Source organism: Octopus sinensis, linkage group LG5, assembly GCF_006345805.1.
Source record: "Octopus sinensis linkage group LG5, ASM634580v1, whole genome shotgun sequence".
Taxonomy (NCBI): domain Eukaryota; kingdom Metazoa; phylum Mollusca; class Cephalopoda; order Octopoda; family Octopodidae; genus Octopus; species Octopus sinensis.
The window spans coordinates 33,682,345-33,699,642 of NC_043001.1; the positions used below are offsets into that span (position 1 = coordinate 33,682,345).

The following is a 17,298-nucleotide window of genomic DNA, read 5'->3' on the forward strand; positions in this document are numbered from 1 at the left end:
AAGAATGGGAAAGCTCAAGAGAGAAAAAAAACACAAGAAAAACTGAAGGAGAAAGAAACGCAGAGTTCATCATCATAAATTGACATTTCTCTACCTCACACTGACATTCTTACTCTATTACCAACTCCATTACAACTATCAGTATTTCAGCAGCCCTTTTCTTGAATCCTCTCCGTTTTAACCCAAAATGACCATGAACCCATGATTTTTTTTCTTTGCGTATTATTCTGGGGTGACTTTGTTTCCGTGTGCAAATTTGGAAGAGATTTGTTGAGAAATGACATTGTTTCAAGACAAACAAACATAACTCTTATCAATATAGATTTAAAACTACCATGCATATATCTCACTTCAACATCATGAAAAATTTCATTTTCATTTAATGGAAACTACTTTGAGAGATAACAAGAAATCAAAGTCTGGAGTGGGGGGCAGGGTTAGAGTTGTGTAGATATGTATGGGTGGTCTGAAAGTTTCATTATTGACTAATCTTGTTTCATTTCTTTTTGAGAAGGTCTGCTACACTAATTAGAAAAACTAGTATGTTATTACTGTTGTTGTTGTTATTATTATTAGTAGCAGAATTATTAATTATAATGTTCAAAAAATGTTCACTAAATTAACTTAAAAAATGTGAATGATGAAACAGTAAGAATGATATGGAGGTAGAATACTGAGAGAGAGAGAAATGTGAGAGAAAGGACGACTGACATTTCCAAATTATATATGCATACATATAAGTATATGAAATAAAAATTTAATATTTTGATTCTGGTTTTTATAATTTTTCAATAAATAATTAGGATTTTAATAGTAAACTAAAATAACATGTTTTCCTTCATTTTGAAAGTTTTCTTTTTCATTTTAGTTTAAATTTGGAAAAGCAAGTCTGCTATAAATGTTTAAATCCAAGATTGATGGTAGTTGCTGTTGTCCCTAGAAACCCCAAAACCCTTTTTACCATAAGTCTAATTTCAAAGATAAAGAGTGATTCTTCACTTAGGATTGCACGCCAAGTTGTGTCTAAGTCCTGGTCACAGTAAGTTTTATATATATATATATATTTTCAAGTCAGGTCAGAAGTAACTGTTTTCAGCAAATAATTTCAAGACCAAGGAAGGAGATGTAAAGAAGAAAAAAAAAAAAAAAAGAAAAAAAAAAAGAATTTATGATTTTGTTTTGTAATTCTCCTCAACTTTAAATAAAGAGGCTGGATGTCAGAAGCAGGAGAGAGGAAGGAGTGAAGAAACAAGCACATAAAATAATTCCTTTGGTTGTTTCAGTGAAATTCATGAGAGGATGTCCAGCAGAGTCTTACTTAGACCTGATGTGATGTATGAGTTGAAATGGTCAACGGCAATGCAGAAAGCAGTATCTCCTCCCCACCCCCTAGTCGTTCTTGTCATCATCTACTCTGGTGCCGATGTTGTAATGTTTCCTGCAGTTGTGATAATGATAATTTAACCTGAAAGAAAAGAAAAAAAAAATATAAAGACGAGGGTTCATAATGACTTTGATAATTTATTGCATATCCTATAAATCAATGCACCCCCATTCCCACTACAATCTTATTTGCACCACAGACTAGTTTCATGCAAGACAAATTTTCTATCTATTCCCACTTACATGTGGATGTTCTGTTAGAACAAACTATACTGTGGTAGATACCATGAGAGAAACTCTCATATGGGTTTTTGGTGCAAAATGCATACATGTTTACATTACTCTTTTACTTGTTTCAGTCATGTGACAGCAGCCATGCTGGAGCACCGCCTTTAGTCGAGCAAATCGACCCCAGGACTTATTCTTTGTAAGCCTAGTATTTATTCTATCAGTCTTTTTTACCGAACTGCTAAGTTATGGGGACGTAAACACACCAGCATCGGTTGTCAAGCCAAGTTGGGGGGACAAACAGACACACAAACATATACACACGCATCCACATATATATATATATAAATATATATACATATATACGATGGGCTTCTTTCAGTTTCCATCTACCAAACCCACTCACAAGGCTTTGGTCGGCCAGAGGCTATGGTAGAAGACACTTGCCTAAGGTGCCATGCAGTGGGACTGAACCCGGAACCATGTGGTTCGTAAGCAAGCTACTTACCACACAGCGACTCCTACGCCTACATTGCTAGCATCCATTATATAGCAAGCATGCATTTTGCCCCAAAAGCCTATATGAGAGTTTCTCTCATGGTAAAGTTTGTGCTAACTGAGCATCCATGTTTAAGTGGGAATAGACATTAACTCTTGTAGAAATGAGTCGCAACATCACTGGTACCAAGCTGTATCAGCCATTGCCTTTCCCTTGGATAATATTAGTGGCATAGAGAGGGGAGACTGGTATGCATGGGCGACTGCTGGTCTTCCACAAACAACCTTGCCTGGAATTGCACCTAGAAAGTTCCCTTCCTGGACGCAATATTACTGAGAGGCATAATATTACCTCTAGTATTAATATTGCCTCTGTCGCTGATATATATAATTTCTTTATGGACTGAGGGACCATATGCATAACAGAGCACAATAAACTGCATAATAAGTAGTTTAATTTATTACATATATAATGCAAAAATATTCTGCAGATTGTTATAGTCAATAAAATAGAAATAGAATTTTAAAGTTTATTCTTTCTGTGCAGCCCCCTGTGAAATGATGATGATTAGTGACCCTTACTATAAGCTATCATGTCTCTTCATATAGAACACCTAGGACAAGTGAGTATGACAGAATCCATCCTTTGGCAAGTCATGGATACAAGAGTTCAATTCAACACTGCTAAATAAACCAACTCATTAATTTCATAGCACTAATAAGCAGAACAAACGATGATACTATTTCAAGAGCCATTAGAGCTAAAGTCATTAAAAATGAAATTTTTTTTTTATTATAGACACCACAAAGCATTCAATACATTTAATGTGCCAGTTAGTTTGACATCTTTGTTGACTTCACCAGCTGTGACACTCAATACACACACAACACACACAAATATAAATATGTTTATAGGTATGTGTGCATGCAAGTGTACGTGTGCATATGTACACACACACACACATACATACACGTTGCTCATTATCATAGGTGCAGGGATGGCTACGTGGATACAGAGTTAACCTTGTAACCACATGGTTTCAGGATCCGTCCTGCTGTATGGCAACTTGGGTGTCTCATACTACAACCCCTGGTCAAGCAACGTCCTGTAAAGAGAATTCTTGATAGGTAGAAACTATATATGGTAGCCTGTGCTCTGTGTGTGTGTACATATGCAAGCACGTATGCATGCCCACGCATGCACACATGTATATGTGCAGGTTAAGTTTTTTTGACTGTTCTATAAATCCTCTTTGGGTGAATTCTCAGTGAAACTGTTGCATAGCTGTTACCATTCCCAGGCAACAAGTAATGGTTTACCTCAGAATTTTGGTAGCCTGGCAGAACCTATTGCAATTATGGAGATGTACTTGCATGGCAAGTGTTTTGATCTGAAATCATGTTCTGAAACTAAAGTGATTGCCAAGTGGAAGACATGAATTAACCATTTAGAAACACACAAAGACTGTTAACTTCACTTAAATATTAATTTGTAATATGGTGCTTAAAATTTTCATCACTCAAAACTGCAACCTCGTTATTGACAAAAAATGATGCAGCAAACTTTTTGTCAGTGATAAAATTGCAGTTCTGAGTGATGAAAATTTTGACATCATATTACAAACATATATATATCATCATTATCATCATCATCATCATTTAGTATCTGCTGTCCATGCTAGCATGGGTTAGATGGCTTGATTGGAACTGGTAAGCCGGAGACCTGTACCAGGTTCCAGTTTGATTTGGGTTTGGCTTGGTTTCTACAACTGGATGGACTTCCTAACACCAACCACTCCATAAGAGACACATAAGCAAAATAGTATGATTTAAACATATTCAGCCTTTCTTTTTCCTCTCTAGGCTCTTTTTTTCTTTCATGTATGTATTTTCCTTCATTCTGATGAATCTCCATGTTCCATATCGGTTTTATTACCAAATATGATGAATATTATTTTTTAGCATATCAATGGCAATACCATATAACATTGGAAGAAGAAACAGCTGTTAGATGGGATGCAGTCTATTTGTATTGAATTAAAAAATAATAATTAATGTAAGTCAGTTGTTGCTGATCAATATTTCTCCATTTTCTGTTTACTTTAAATTTGATTCCTAATAAACTCATATTTATCTTTGTCATTACCTGTAATCTATGAGCATAATATGCTTGCATATGTATGACCAGGGATAATATAGGTAATTATACTGGTAGTGTAATGGATGCTTTTATCCCTTAGATGGTTATTCCAACCTCTAACTCTACTAACATATATATATATTATATATATATATATCTATCTATATATATATCTATCTATCTATCTAAATATATATCTATATATATATATATATATATATATATATATATATATATATAAGAGATAATGGTGTCATTGAAACCCAAAGGTGTCACTCTAATATCTATATAGCCTTGGCTTTTTATCTTATTACACAAAAAATTCTTATACATATATATATATATATATAAATACACGCACACACACTCAAGAAGATCTGCCCACCACAACAGAATTGATATCTAAAAACTGAGGTCCCATGTAAAAAGCACTGGTGCTGGTGCTATGTAAAAATTCAGTGATGCTGGTGCCAGGTAAACAGCACTGGTGATGGTGCCATGTACAAAGCACCCAGTACATTCTGTAAAATGGCTGGCATTAGAAGGGCGTCCAGTTGCAGAAACTTAGCCAAGACAGTCTATGTAACCTGGTGTAAACCCCTGTCTTACCAGCTCCTGTCAAGCTGTCCAACCAATACCAGCATTGGAAAACAAACGTTAAATGATGATGATGATGATTTGGAGTGTTATTCATTTCCAATAGTCTGTGAAAACATGTCTGGCCATAGGGAAATATTATCTTGCTTGGAAAAAGTTTTGGCCATAGAAAACCTGCCTCATTTAAAATCCATTTGACTCATGTAAGCATGGAGAGGTGTACGTTAAAACAATGATGGCAGTATGACATATGAAATCTTTCAATACTCACTTGATCTACTAATATAACAGCCGCTGATAGAATTTCTCTCCATCGTTCTAGTTCACTTTCATGTAATACTTGTTGTTGTTTTAACAGCTCAGCCCACTCTTCCTGATTCTGTGGGTAATTACTGCAATAAGAACAAGAATAATATAATGAAACGCTGAGGCAAAACATTCAGACTTTACATGCATTATACTGTCAGTGTCTCGTCATTGTCCAAACCAACAGTGTGCTGGTTCAAAACAACCTATTTTATTTTTGTGTTAATTGTTTTTTATGTGGGGTTCTAAGGACATCTGTGTATAAGCAACTACATTCCAGATGCGGGAGCAGTTATCTATTGTGAGTTTTACCTGAGCTTTGTAGAGAGTTAATAGTTGTTGGAGGTTGAAGTACTTGGAAACAATGAAAATGTTGACTCATCTTTATGATGAAGTCTGTGTTTGAGGGAGTGTATTAATCAGGAGAGATCGTTAGTGATAGTAAAGTTTGACATTTCTAATTATGTGGTAAACATGCTTAGGAGGTGGGGAGGTGCAATAATCTTTAATGGTATGTGTGTTGATTGTATACTTTTGCTAGGAATAAAACAAGATTGGCAGGACACCAATGGAGGAAGTTTCCAAGATCTTCTGTTCATGGAGTCAGTACAGATTTGATGTGAAGTGGCTAGGTTACAAATGGATGATGTCTGGATGCAGAAGGGTAGGTAAGAATGAAGTGTTGTATCATATTACAATTCTATGAGATGAAAATGTAAATGCAGCCTCACTGTCACTAGAGTTTCTTTAAAAATATGTATATCTCCTAATATAATAATATGTATATCTCCTAATATAATAATGAGCATAGTGTTTATATATATATATATATATATATTATATATATATATATTTATTTATTTGTCCAATATCACACAGTAGGAGTAAATGGTGAAAGGAGGAGAGAAAATAGTAATTCAGTGAAGGAGAAGTAGTGAGAGTAATGACTGAGAGAAAGTAGTAGGAATGAGAGAGAGGAAGTGGCAAAGAGTGTATTGTGTATTTTCTACTATAATAATCGTACTATAATAATAATACTCTTGTGTATTTCTCCATTACAACATATGAATGAGAAAGGAAGGGCTGATGGAAGTGGGATGGTGAAAAGTCAACATGGAAACAAAAATCAAACAGCGCTTCAACTCTGAGTATATGTGTGTTTGTGTAAAATATATTCATATATTTGAGTGGGTGTATGCATTTGTGTATTCAGAAAGATACATAGAAAATAGAATTACAGACACATTCGCATTTACACATACATATATATATGTTGAGACACACCTAAAAAGGAAGGAAGCAGGCTGTGATAAAGTATAGAAAACCATATTTGCTACAGACTGTGCTACTCATACATATAAATGTATACATATGCGCACACACACACTCACACAGGGTTGAAGCACTGTTTGATTTTTTTCACCTCTTTGTACCCTTTTTATATATAAAATACTACAATTAGCTGTCATTTTTGATGGCACGGGCTGGCTAGTATACATAAAATTTTCATATAATTGTAAAACAAAATGTCCATATATTGGCAGATAGAATGTGTGTGTGTGTGTGTGTGTGTGTGTGTGTGTGTGTGTGTGTGTGTGTGTGTGTGTGTGTGTGTGTGTGAGTTTGTGTGTGTGTGTGCATATAGTGTTTATTTATCTCCATTTGTTTAACAAATGCAGTCCTTTTGTGTGTGGCAAGGTAGGTCTGATATTTTGATGTTAGTGGTGGAGTGCAGGCTCATCAAACTAAGCACAACCATATATATTTTATCAAATATTTCCAAAGCAGCTGCAGTTGTTCAGATACAAGTTTCTGTAAATGTGTAGGCATTATTGCAAGTGACAGTAAGTGGATCATTGATGTATAAGAGGAAGAGCATGGGGACCAAAATCAAACCCTGGAGAACACCAAAATTGATAAGGTGTCAGAAAGAACTTTATTAGAACACATGACTATATAGTCTTTGAAAGAAAACCACCAGTCCATCAGGTGAAAAGTGGATATGGGGCATAGGATAGAAGTTTGATAGGATATTTACAAGCCTAATAAGGCTAAAAATTTTGTTGAAGTTGAAGGTAACAACACTACTATTTCTACATTGCTCAAGGATGAGATTTCACTTGTGAATAACATAGAACAGTAAATTTCCAGCTGTTGTGGCATCATGTCAACTGTACTGATGGTGATTAAGAAGCAAAGGAGGTTCAAGAAGTTGGAGAAAGTTGTTTTTGATTGTTGTCTATTACTTTTGAGATACTGGAAATGAGTAGTGGGTGGGGTCACTGGGGGGGTTAACCTCTTGGGAATGGGACATGTAAGAGTGTGCTTCCAAAGATCAGGATATATGCTTGCAGATAAAGAGAGAAGGATACATTGAAAAGTTTGATGTGGGTAATAGAAAGGGCATTGTCAAGATCATTGGACTCATTGGTTTGAACTGACCAGAGAAACTTTCACAACAAGGCATGTATGTGTGCATGATGAAGTGGAAAAGGGCAGTTTTGGAGCATGTTTATTGTGTTTAGTTTGAAGTCAGATGCAAAATGGGCAAAGAAAAGGAGATTCTGCAAAGTTAGGGAAGATTCTTTTGGCAAAGTACCAAAAGAATCAGATGTGAGGTAGTACGGCTTTAAGAATGTACAGTGGTCTTGAAGAAGGAATATACCTCATACTATGGTCTTAGCCTAACTACATCAGCCTAACTACATATGCTGGGGATAATTAACATCCACCCCTGAGAAAATTATTTAAGAAATAGAAAAAAAAATTCAAAAATAATGTGTGGTGACACTTTATTCTAACATAAATAGTGAAAAGTAGAGAATCAAGTTTAAAATAATAATAAGTCATTAACTTACTCTTTATTTTGAAGACCATTCTTTAAGTATGGTAAATATATTGTGTTGGCATAACTTTCTAAAGACCATAGTTTATAAAACAATACTGCATTAAACATGACAAGCAGTACCAATCTGAAATAAAGGAAATTTCACATAAAAACATCATTAATAAAACATGAAATAACAGGAGATTTTAAGAAATATTTTTGTCCTGTTCACTGTAGAAACTAAAATGTCTTTCATACAAACTTTATAACAGAATGGCAGTTCCTGCAGTTTAAAATGACACACTCTAACATGGCTATTACTAAAAATGTTGACTCATATCTTTAATTGACTACTCCATACAAAAATCTATTCATGCAGAGATGATTATGGATATCTGTTAACAACAGGTGTTGAAATATTTATTCTCTGCCATTTTGAATATATATTCTGATACATTATAATTTAAAAAGTTGTAGTGTTTACTTCAATCACTCACTCTTTTAATGTCCTTCCTTTTTTCATGCAAGTGTCAATTAAATGGGAACATATTTCAAACAGGATTTTGAACAATGTTCTTGTAGCTAATCATTACCTGCTTTTCAAGTAAGAGGTTTTTCACTTCACAGGGGACCGAGACTTTGGGTAGTTAAATGTACTTGAGAAGAGACATCAAGCTAAGTAAAAGCATGGTTGTCCTTACATACAGGCTTGTCCCCTGCATCCCTCTCCAGCTGAGCGTTCCTAATTTTGCAGGCACATGGGTGCTGGTGCCATGTAAAAAGTACCTGTACTGTTGTCACATAAACATAACTGTGCTGGTACTGTGTAAAAGTACCCAGTACACTCTGTAAAGTGGTTGGTGTTAGGAAGGGCATCCAGCCATAGAAACCATGCCAAAACAGACATGGAACCTGGGCAGCTCTTCATCTGGCCAGTAACTGTCAAACCATCCAACCCATGCCAGCATGGAAAATTTATGTTAAATGATGATGATGAGGTCTTCAAAGGTGCAGTAAGACCAGGCACAATGTCAACAAAGAATGTAATCATCAAGAAAAGCCATGGGATGGTAACACTCATGCACATTTGCACTCACACATTGTCCATCAGGAGACTCCTACCTCTTTTTTCAGCACATAAGAAACATAGAAGAAATGTATTTACATTCTTATTTCACCTACAGCAAGGCTCTGCAATATTTAAATTTATTTAAGTTATTTTGATTCCTGTCACATTGTGCATAAAATAGATGTTTAATTTATGACAAAGCACCAAAAGCACAAATATACAAATTAAGGTATCCACAATGGTGCTAGCCTAATTTACAACTGCTTTATAAAGCAGGTGAATGTTCTGTGATATTTACTGGGAAGGAAGCAGGGTATGTCTTCTTTGAGAAGTTATTAATAAAATGGTGAAACGGTTTCTTTTTTCTGTGCATCAGAAGCAAGCAATGTACTTGCTTACTTTCTTATTTCAATCACAGCAAAGCATCATAGTAGATTGTAAACACACACAAAATGGGCTTCCTACAGTTTCTATTAATCAATTTCACTTTCAAGTATTGGTCAGCCAAGGGCTTTAGTAGAAGATGCTTGCCTGCACCATAGCAGTGAAACTGAATTTGAAACCATGTGGATGCAAAGTAAATTTTGCAACCACATAGCCATAATAATGATAATAATAATGAAATTATTGTGTATAGTGCTCAGGTGCACTACAACTCATCAAAGGTGCATGTACAGTACGTAAAATTATGTACAAGAGTCAGGAAAGTGAACAGTGTATGAGTCATAATATACATGTGTGCATGTGTATATCTGTACCTTATAGAACTTACAATTATTTGGCATTAAGGTGAAATTTTAGATTTGGAATCAATCTTCAAATTAATGCAAGTACAAAACTGAAGTTGTTGAATGGATATGATATAGCCCTGTCAACCCATAGACCTCGAGTTCAACTTCACTACAGTTGTTCTGAGGCCTTTCACTAAATTCTTAGCATCTTAATGCACATAATTTACATGAATAGGAGCTAGGTGATTTAAAAATGTTATCTGCAATAAACTGAAGGCTTATTTAGCAAGAGATTTATTTATCTGCTTATCATCATAAAAACCTTTCATAACCCGGAAGGCATATTTTCTTTTTCTTTTTTATGTAGTTAAGTAGAAATGTCAGGATTCTCTTAGTTGATTAATGGGATAGCAAGATGCTTATCTTAGCTAAATCTCTGCACTCCCCACCCAGCCCCAGCAAAAAAACAAAAACATTAAGTTTCAAAGATATAAAAAGACATTAAACTAATAAATCTTCATAATGACCAAAAATGCTAGATATAAAGAAGCAACCAGTATTATATCCATTCATATCATTTTTCAATAATAAAAGTTAGTAATTTCTGATGTTCAATCTCTTATCTCTTTCATCTTTTTTTATCAGTACCTTTGAATATGATATTTTAAATTTTAATCTCATCACATCAAATGAAAAATATCACTGGGGTGTTGTGTGATAGCTACTGATAGCTTTATTTGGTTTTCAAACAAGGAAACAATAATTTGATCTGTACAAAAAGTAAAACATCTTACTAATAATTTTACATTCTTGGAAAATTTAGGTGTGTATGCATGCATATGTGCACATGCCAGTAGGCATTTGTGCACATGCCTGGAGGTTATTTGTGCATATGTATGAGAAAGTTGGAGAGAGAAAAGCAGATAATAAAATTGTTAATTTAAAGCCATATCCTTTTGTTGTAAGATAAAGAAAACCCAGCTTCATAGGAAAGAATATAACTGGCTGAACAAGTACCAGTGCATTACTAGTACATATTTTATCAAGCCCATTAGGATAAAAGGCAAAACAGGGATTTAAAAAAATGGAACAGGGTGCTAATTGAAATTAATTCTCATTTCTTCTGCAGTTTTAACAATTGATGATGAAGAAAGTATTTGGAAAACAATGGTAAATGCAACAATACTTACACAAAACAAACTATTCTGATCATTGTGTCAGCATTGAGTTTAATAATCTTTTCATCTTTTGATAACTGACCTGAAACAACAGAATGAAATAGAGTAGATAGAACATAGTAGATAACAGAGCTAAACTAACTAAACTAATAAAGACTGCTTTTAATTTGTACTACTGACTACAGAAAGTAAATTAACTTAAGTGCACACACACACACACACACACACACACACACACAACACACACACACACACAGTGACTTACATAGACACACATACACAGAAAAAGAAAATGGTTTGTTTCAAATAACATTGAAAAAATATGAAGTGAAAGAAGTTGGCTCATTTCGGAGATATTTCAAGTTAGAACAAGATTTTCTTGTTCAAATTCTACAAGGAGTTGCAAATTGACACTAAAAAATACAAAATATTTACTGTCATTCAAACACCCCCTTAGGAAAGTATCTAAAATGGCAATATAATTCTATAAACATGTTAACTTCATATCTAGGTCAGTGGGGCTGGCAAGTAAACAATAATATTTAAATAAAATCTAACATCTTAAAATGGCTCGGATGTTTGTCAATTTCTTTATTAAAAATCGAAGAATTAAATACTAATGAAGCTTGTATTTGAGTGCAACAAATACATTTTCAAGCAGCCAGTAGTTATTTCACAACAGAGTATCTGGCAGATTGCTCAGCAATGAGCAATTAGCTCAATAACAGCCAAATGACAAACTGATAGAAAAATTACCTTCACTAAAGAAGGAGTATATGTGTGTGTATTGAGTTACTTTATACCATCCTGATGGCAATACAGTAATCCCTCAACTATTGTGAGTGTTACGTTCCAAAACACCCCACGATAGGTGAAAATCTGCGAAGTAAAAACAGCACTGTACTGTATGTTTTTTCTCAATTATTTTTATAATTTGTATATATTTTATTATAAATGCAAAACAACACCATGGAGGAATTGACATAAGTTTAAATAATAAACCATGATAGGTGAACTGCGATATGGCGAGGGATTACAGTACCATGTTGAAAGTAACAGTACTCATAAAATCACAGCAGTTACATGAAAAATCAGGCCTGGTTAATAGTTAAGTAGGTAATCATCTAGAAAAATCAAAACACCACAATCTTTACTTTTGGTGATGATGCCTCATTTGAGAGACACCAAAGGGGACTGCAACTAATACAAAAATGCAACGAAGTAATAAAATGTATGAGAAATGAAAAAAATGAAAAAGACATGGAGGAATTTAAATTAAAGAATAAACGAAAGACAAGAATCTGATTGGAAAATGAACCATTTTTTAACTTACTTTTTGAAGGTGAGGAAGGAGTGACTGATTTTGCCTTTGACTTAGAATCGGCACCTGGTCGTTGTACTGGTGTTTCAGACGTACTACCTATTTGCCGACGACGTTTGCGTACTTTTTTCTTTGATACAGAATGACTACCTGAATGGTTCTGTTCCAATTTTTCAGATTCTGCTTGCAATTCACAAGCTATATGAATGGTTTAAAATAATTTGAATGCAAAAATAAATAGGTATTTTAAAAAATTCAAAGAAAAAACTCTTATACTCAACAAAATGATTTTACAATCATGTTTAGAAAGAAATATTACAGAGGTTCAAACACACAAAAAGGTTACAATTACAAAAAAATAGATAAACATAATAAAAAGTAAAGTCAACTGAAAATAACAGGAATCAAAACATGTTTAGAAGATTAGACTTAATTTTTGTGAATAGTAAAATGTAAGACAAAGTACATCGTAAATTTTCTTTAACAGAATAACATATGGGAAAAAAAAATGGAATTTTCAAAAAGCACATCAATTTGTAAAAAGGAAGAGTGATGTTGAATTTAATTTGTTTCTTAGTTCTTTTTAAGAATCAATTATTATCAATTTTTGATTACCTAAGTTTTTCCAACATGTAAAAAGCTAATTACCACAAGTTTTGTCTCTAATTTAATATAATATATATATATATATATATTTAGCATATTTTTATTTGTGAAAAGCAAAAGCTGCATACAAAAAATGAAAATTGTTCCTAAAACTACTTGTTTATCATCTGTGTAAAAATATTGGTAGCACACCTGCCTTTTACTTAACTGGATGTTCACAAGTGCTAGTACACTATTAGCTTTCAATTGAAGGCCTTAGGGAAGATGGTAGAACATAGGGTACTGGCATATTGCCATACTAAATAGAATAGATGTTTAATAGGTAAACAATAACAATAAGAATGAAACAGTCACAATGAGTTTCAGGACTTCTCATCATAAGATAATTGCAAAAATCAATTATTCTGACTAATCATGAGTTAGGACACTGTTTGGAGATGGGTGAGTAATCAAATGGATTTTGTTCTAGAAATACTTAGCATATTGAAACAACAGCTCTATAACACTATATCAGACATAGATTAAGTTATATTCTAACAGAATCATGGTTTATGTCAAAGGAGAAAGAAGCTTCTGCTGCTGCTGATGATGATGATGATGATGCCAATGACAATGGTTACAAGTAGTTTTCTTTCATCAAGTCCAACATTTACAAACAAAGTTAAGCTGGCTTGATTTGAATCTCCAAATCAAATTACTTTAAAGCTATATTGCAACATTTGCTTGATTTAATATTCAAGTATGTTTCACATGAGTGGCAAATTATTGTAAATACTCCTGAGATGCTTTAGAATTGATCAATGCTATAAACTGATCAATATACAATGTACCTAAGATCATAGGTTATTACCAATCGATACATTTCCATACAATACTCTCAGAACCTGGGAAAATAAGTAGCTTTAAGTATTGATGAGATGGACATTTGCACTAAATGTCATGCTGAAGACTTTTTCAGACATATGCATGTCTATAGTGTGTGTATGCATATAAAACTTAAAATAGTTTCCAAGAAATATGAGAATTCATTTTTTCAAGCATCTTATTCTTTTCCCATCTGTACAGTCTGCTGATTGCATGCACTGAGTTTTGGTCAGTGATACCAACAAACATTTGCAATTGTCCAGTTACCTTTATTACAACAAACATTTACAGCTGTCTTACGATACGATACGTTGCAGGTTAAGATTTAGGGTTACTGCACACTTGAAAAGCTTCATTAATTCACAACAATGTTTGTTGTAACGCTTCTATTACAGACAGGAGAAGAATAAGAAAAGAGGTGTGTGGGTAAAAGCAAAGAAAAGATGGGATAAGAAAGCTGAAGTAAATGATGAAGAAGATTAAAGAAATTAATGTAATTAATATAAATGAATAAAAAACAAAGGAAGTTAATTTCCCTTGTATACAAGCAAGTATACTCTTGGGCAAGTATGCATAAACATATGAACACATAGACATACAATTGGTAAGGATAACTGTAAGGCTTTTTCTTCATTAATTTGTTTTATATGAATGTTTTTTTTTTACCCAAGTTAAATAATTTCACATGTTCAGGCCACTATACACAAACAGTTGTGATTTCTTGCACATGAAGGGAAGTCTAGAGTCAGTTGTTATCAGTGTATGATAAAAAACATATCAGATTCTTCCAGATGCTTGTATAACACTGATCAACATTAGGGAAAGAAAACAGTGAACACAAAATAAAGAAAAAAAGGTGGATGAAAAGTTACGATTGGAGCAAAGTTATCAAGAGCTGCAGGTGAAATGATTATATTCAGTCATGTTACTTCTAGGATACCTAAAATATGTACAAAAGAGAGGTGTTATTTGATAGACCTTATTTGGAATCTTTAACTTACTAGTCTGCTCCACAAGCCAGTTGGTTTACCTTTAGGAAAGGGAATCCAAAATTGAGTCTTTGAGTCAATAGTTTAATCTACAATGTAGTGGAATACTAATGCTATATATCTGTGACTGCAGTTTGTCTGGGGAAATCCATTTAGACTCAAGGACTCTCATGTAATATAATATGATGAACTGATTATAAAAAATTCTCATGTTTTTCAAAGATATTCAAATTTTAAAGGCTACAATCCTTTGATGAGTTAAGTGATCCCTATTCTACTATTCCTAACTATGCACATACATACAACCATTAAAAAACAAAAAAAAAACCCTTTAAATTTAAAATAACATCACTTACCTAATGAATGAAAATATTCTGAACAACCATGAGCAGCATTTTTCTCAATTATATCTAAAAAGAGAATTAAGACCACATAAATAAATACACACACACAAACACACATATGTTGACATGAATCATGTGTAGTATATATAGGTGAAATTTCAAACATAATATTATAATAAATGATAATAAGAACAGAAATGAGCAGAGAAAGATGTGTAATGAAGTAGATAGATCAGTACTTATTACAAAGGTATAACTGATAATATAGTTGATATACAGATTTACTGAGTTAGTAGGGGGTGAAGGGCACATGAACACTACTTGTCAAGAAGGGGTAGATGGAGATTCCAAGTATTCAGTAACCATCATCGGAATTATATCTTTTGTTAGACTATTAGTTACAGGTGGATGGACATTAATGGAATGGTCTTCCCTGTGCCATTATAAAATGAATATATGTAAGAATATTTTCAGCAAAAATATTCACTTTGCAAACGCTAATGTGCTAAGTGAACTTAACTACTATTGGTATTCCAGCTGCAGATACCTGTCATATAAAGCTGACTTTAGTTAACAACCATTTTATTAACCATCCACTTCACAAATATATACTTATATTGTACAATAAACCAAAGTGCAGGAACAGCCTCGACTCCCCAAACAATATTTTACACAATGCTGTTGGAATGATGTTCTGGCTGCTGCAAATAACTGACTTTTATGTGCAGCTTAATGGCAAACATTGCTGAGTAATGCAGTGACTAGGAATGTCTGTACTGCCTTGTTTGAAACAGCCATTACTAAGAGAGAGATGGAGAACATATATACATGGAAGAAAGTGAACTCAATAAAGGCAAAACTATAAACGCTTTAATAATATCAGTTCTATGTATAACAATACAATAAAAAAAATATATCCAAATGAAATAAAATTATATATTTAAATATGTAACAATGGAAATTCTATTTTTCTGAAAAGTCAGATTTTTACAGTAATATTACATTTTCTAACATTCTGAACAGTGACTAATGATAGCAGACATTTACATAAAAAAATTTTATTTGAATTTTTATCATCTAAATTTCACATTTCCAATGAGTATGCAGTATTCTGTATAGTACAACACAAAAGTTAAACATACACAAAGCAGCTATCTCTGACTTTAACCCATAGTATACTGTCAAACAAAAGTAGCTGAATATTTGATGATTGAGCAGATTTATGAAAAAAGCTATTCTGAATAAGTAACCACTTGAGGGCTCCCCAGTGCTTAGGAGGAGGGAGGGAATTTCCTATTGCAATTTTGGGGTAGAAATGATGGATAATGCAGTATTAGTATAGTTAACATGGACTGAATAATATTTGATAGTAATACAGATATTATTACTAAAAGATGAAAGAATTATACAGTAAAACAGTATTTGATACAAAGTATTTTGCATAGGTGGAATGCAAAACAACCAAGTTTGAAATAACAAAGCCTGATATTGTAATGACAGAAGAGACAGAGTGAAGATATGAAATGATAATATATTGTCAAGACAATTTCCAGTGACACCAAGTCTGTTGATCAGGACAGATTTCTTCCAAATGCAACCTAAAATACCAAATCTTAAAAATTATTAGTATAATGAGAAATATTATACCATTGTATATTTGAATGCTAAATATACCAGGTGTATGGTAGAATCAGTACAGTGTCAGACAAAATACTTTGCGGTATTGAGTTACATCCCTTAATGTTCTGAGTTTAAATCCCAAAATAAGTACAAGAGTCAGAGTAATGAGCTATACCATAAAGGGTTATGTCCATGTAAGGTTACAGTCCAATAAATGGGAAACCAGTCAAAGAAGTATAAAACTGTAGCATCTTTCAACTTATTCAGAGCTCATGTATGCTCTGAGAGAGAAAGTTAAGTCCTGAGTAGTTTCCTTATTATAATGAAGTAAAGCTTTTATTATTAGGTCAGGTTTGTAAGGAAATAGCAATCAGAAACTAGATTCCTTGGTAATGTAAGACATTTAGCTGACCTTGAAATATTACAAGTATTTTTATTAACCCTAGAAAAGAGGTCAAGTTAAATATATAAACAATGACTATACTACTACTACTGCTGCAAAATTTTTTAAAAATCGTCTTATGCTAAGAATTAAGAACTACTCCAAGTCCATATTACAAGAGTTTGTTCAAGAAATGTATAACTGACAGAATATAG

General features: G+C 33.3%; 1 protein-coding gene across 9 annotated transcripts in view; it reads right to left on the bottom strand.

Annotated features, from left to right (window-relative positions):
- Nucleotides 1–219: 219 nt before the first annotated feature.
- Nucleotides 220–17,298, bottom strand: part of LOC115211607 (protein Aster-B) — a 270,613-nt gene continuing 253,534 nt past the window's right edge. For all 9 annotated transcript variants that reach the window (XM_029780198.2, XM_029780197.2, XM_029780194.2 and 6 more), the window contains 6 exons: nucleotides 15,094–15,147; nucleotides 12,291–12,476; nucleotides 10,970–11,039; nucleotides 8,011–8,124; nucleotides 5,118–5,238; nucleotides 220–1,465 (listed from right to left, as the gene is read on the bottom strand). In XM_029780198.2, the coding sequence (XP_029636058.1) occupies nucleotides 1,406–1,465; nucleotides 5,118–5,238; nucleotides 8,011–8,124; nucleotides 10,970–11,039; nucleotides 12,291–12,476; nucleotides 15,094–15,147 (605 nt within the window). In that variant the 3' untranslated portion in view covers nucleotides 220–1,405. The remainder of the gene's footprint in view (nucleotides 1,466–5,117; nucleotides 5,239–8,010; nucleotides 8,125–10,969; nucleotides 11,040–12,290; nucleotides 12,477–15,093; nucleotides 15,148–17,298) is intronic.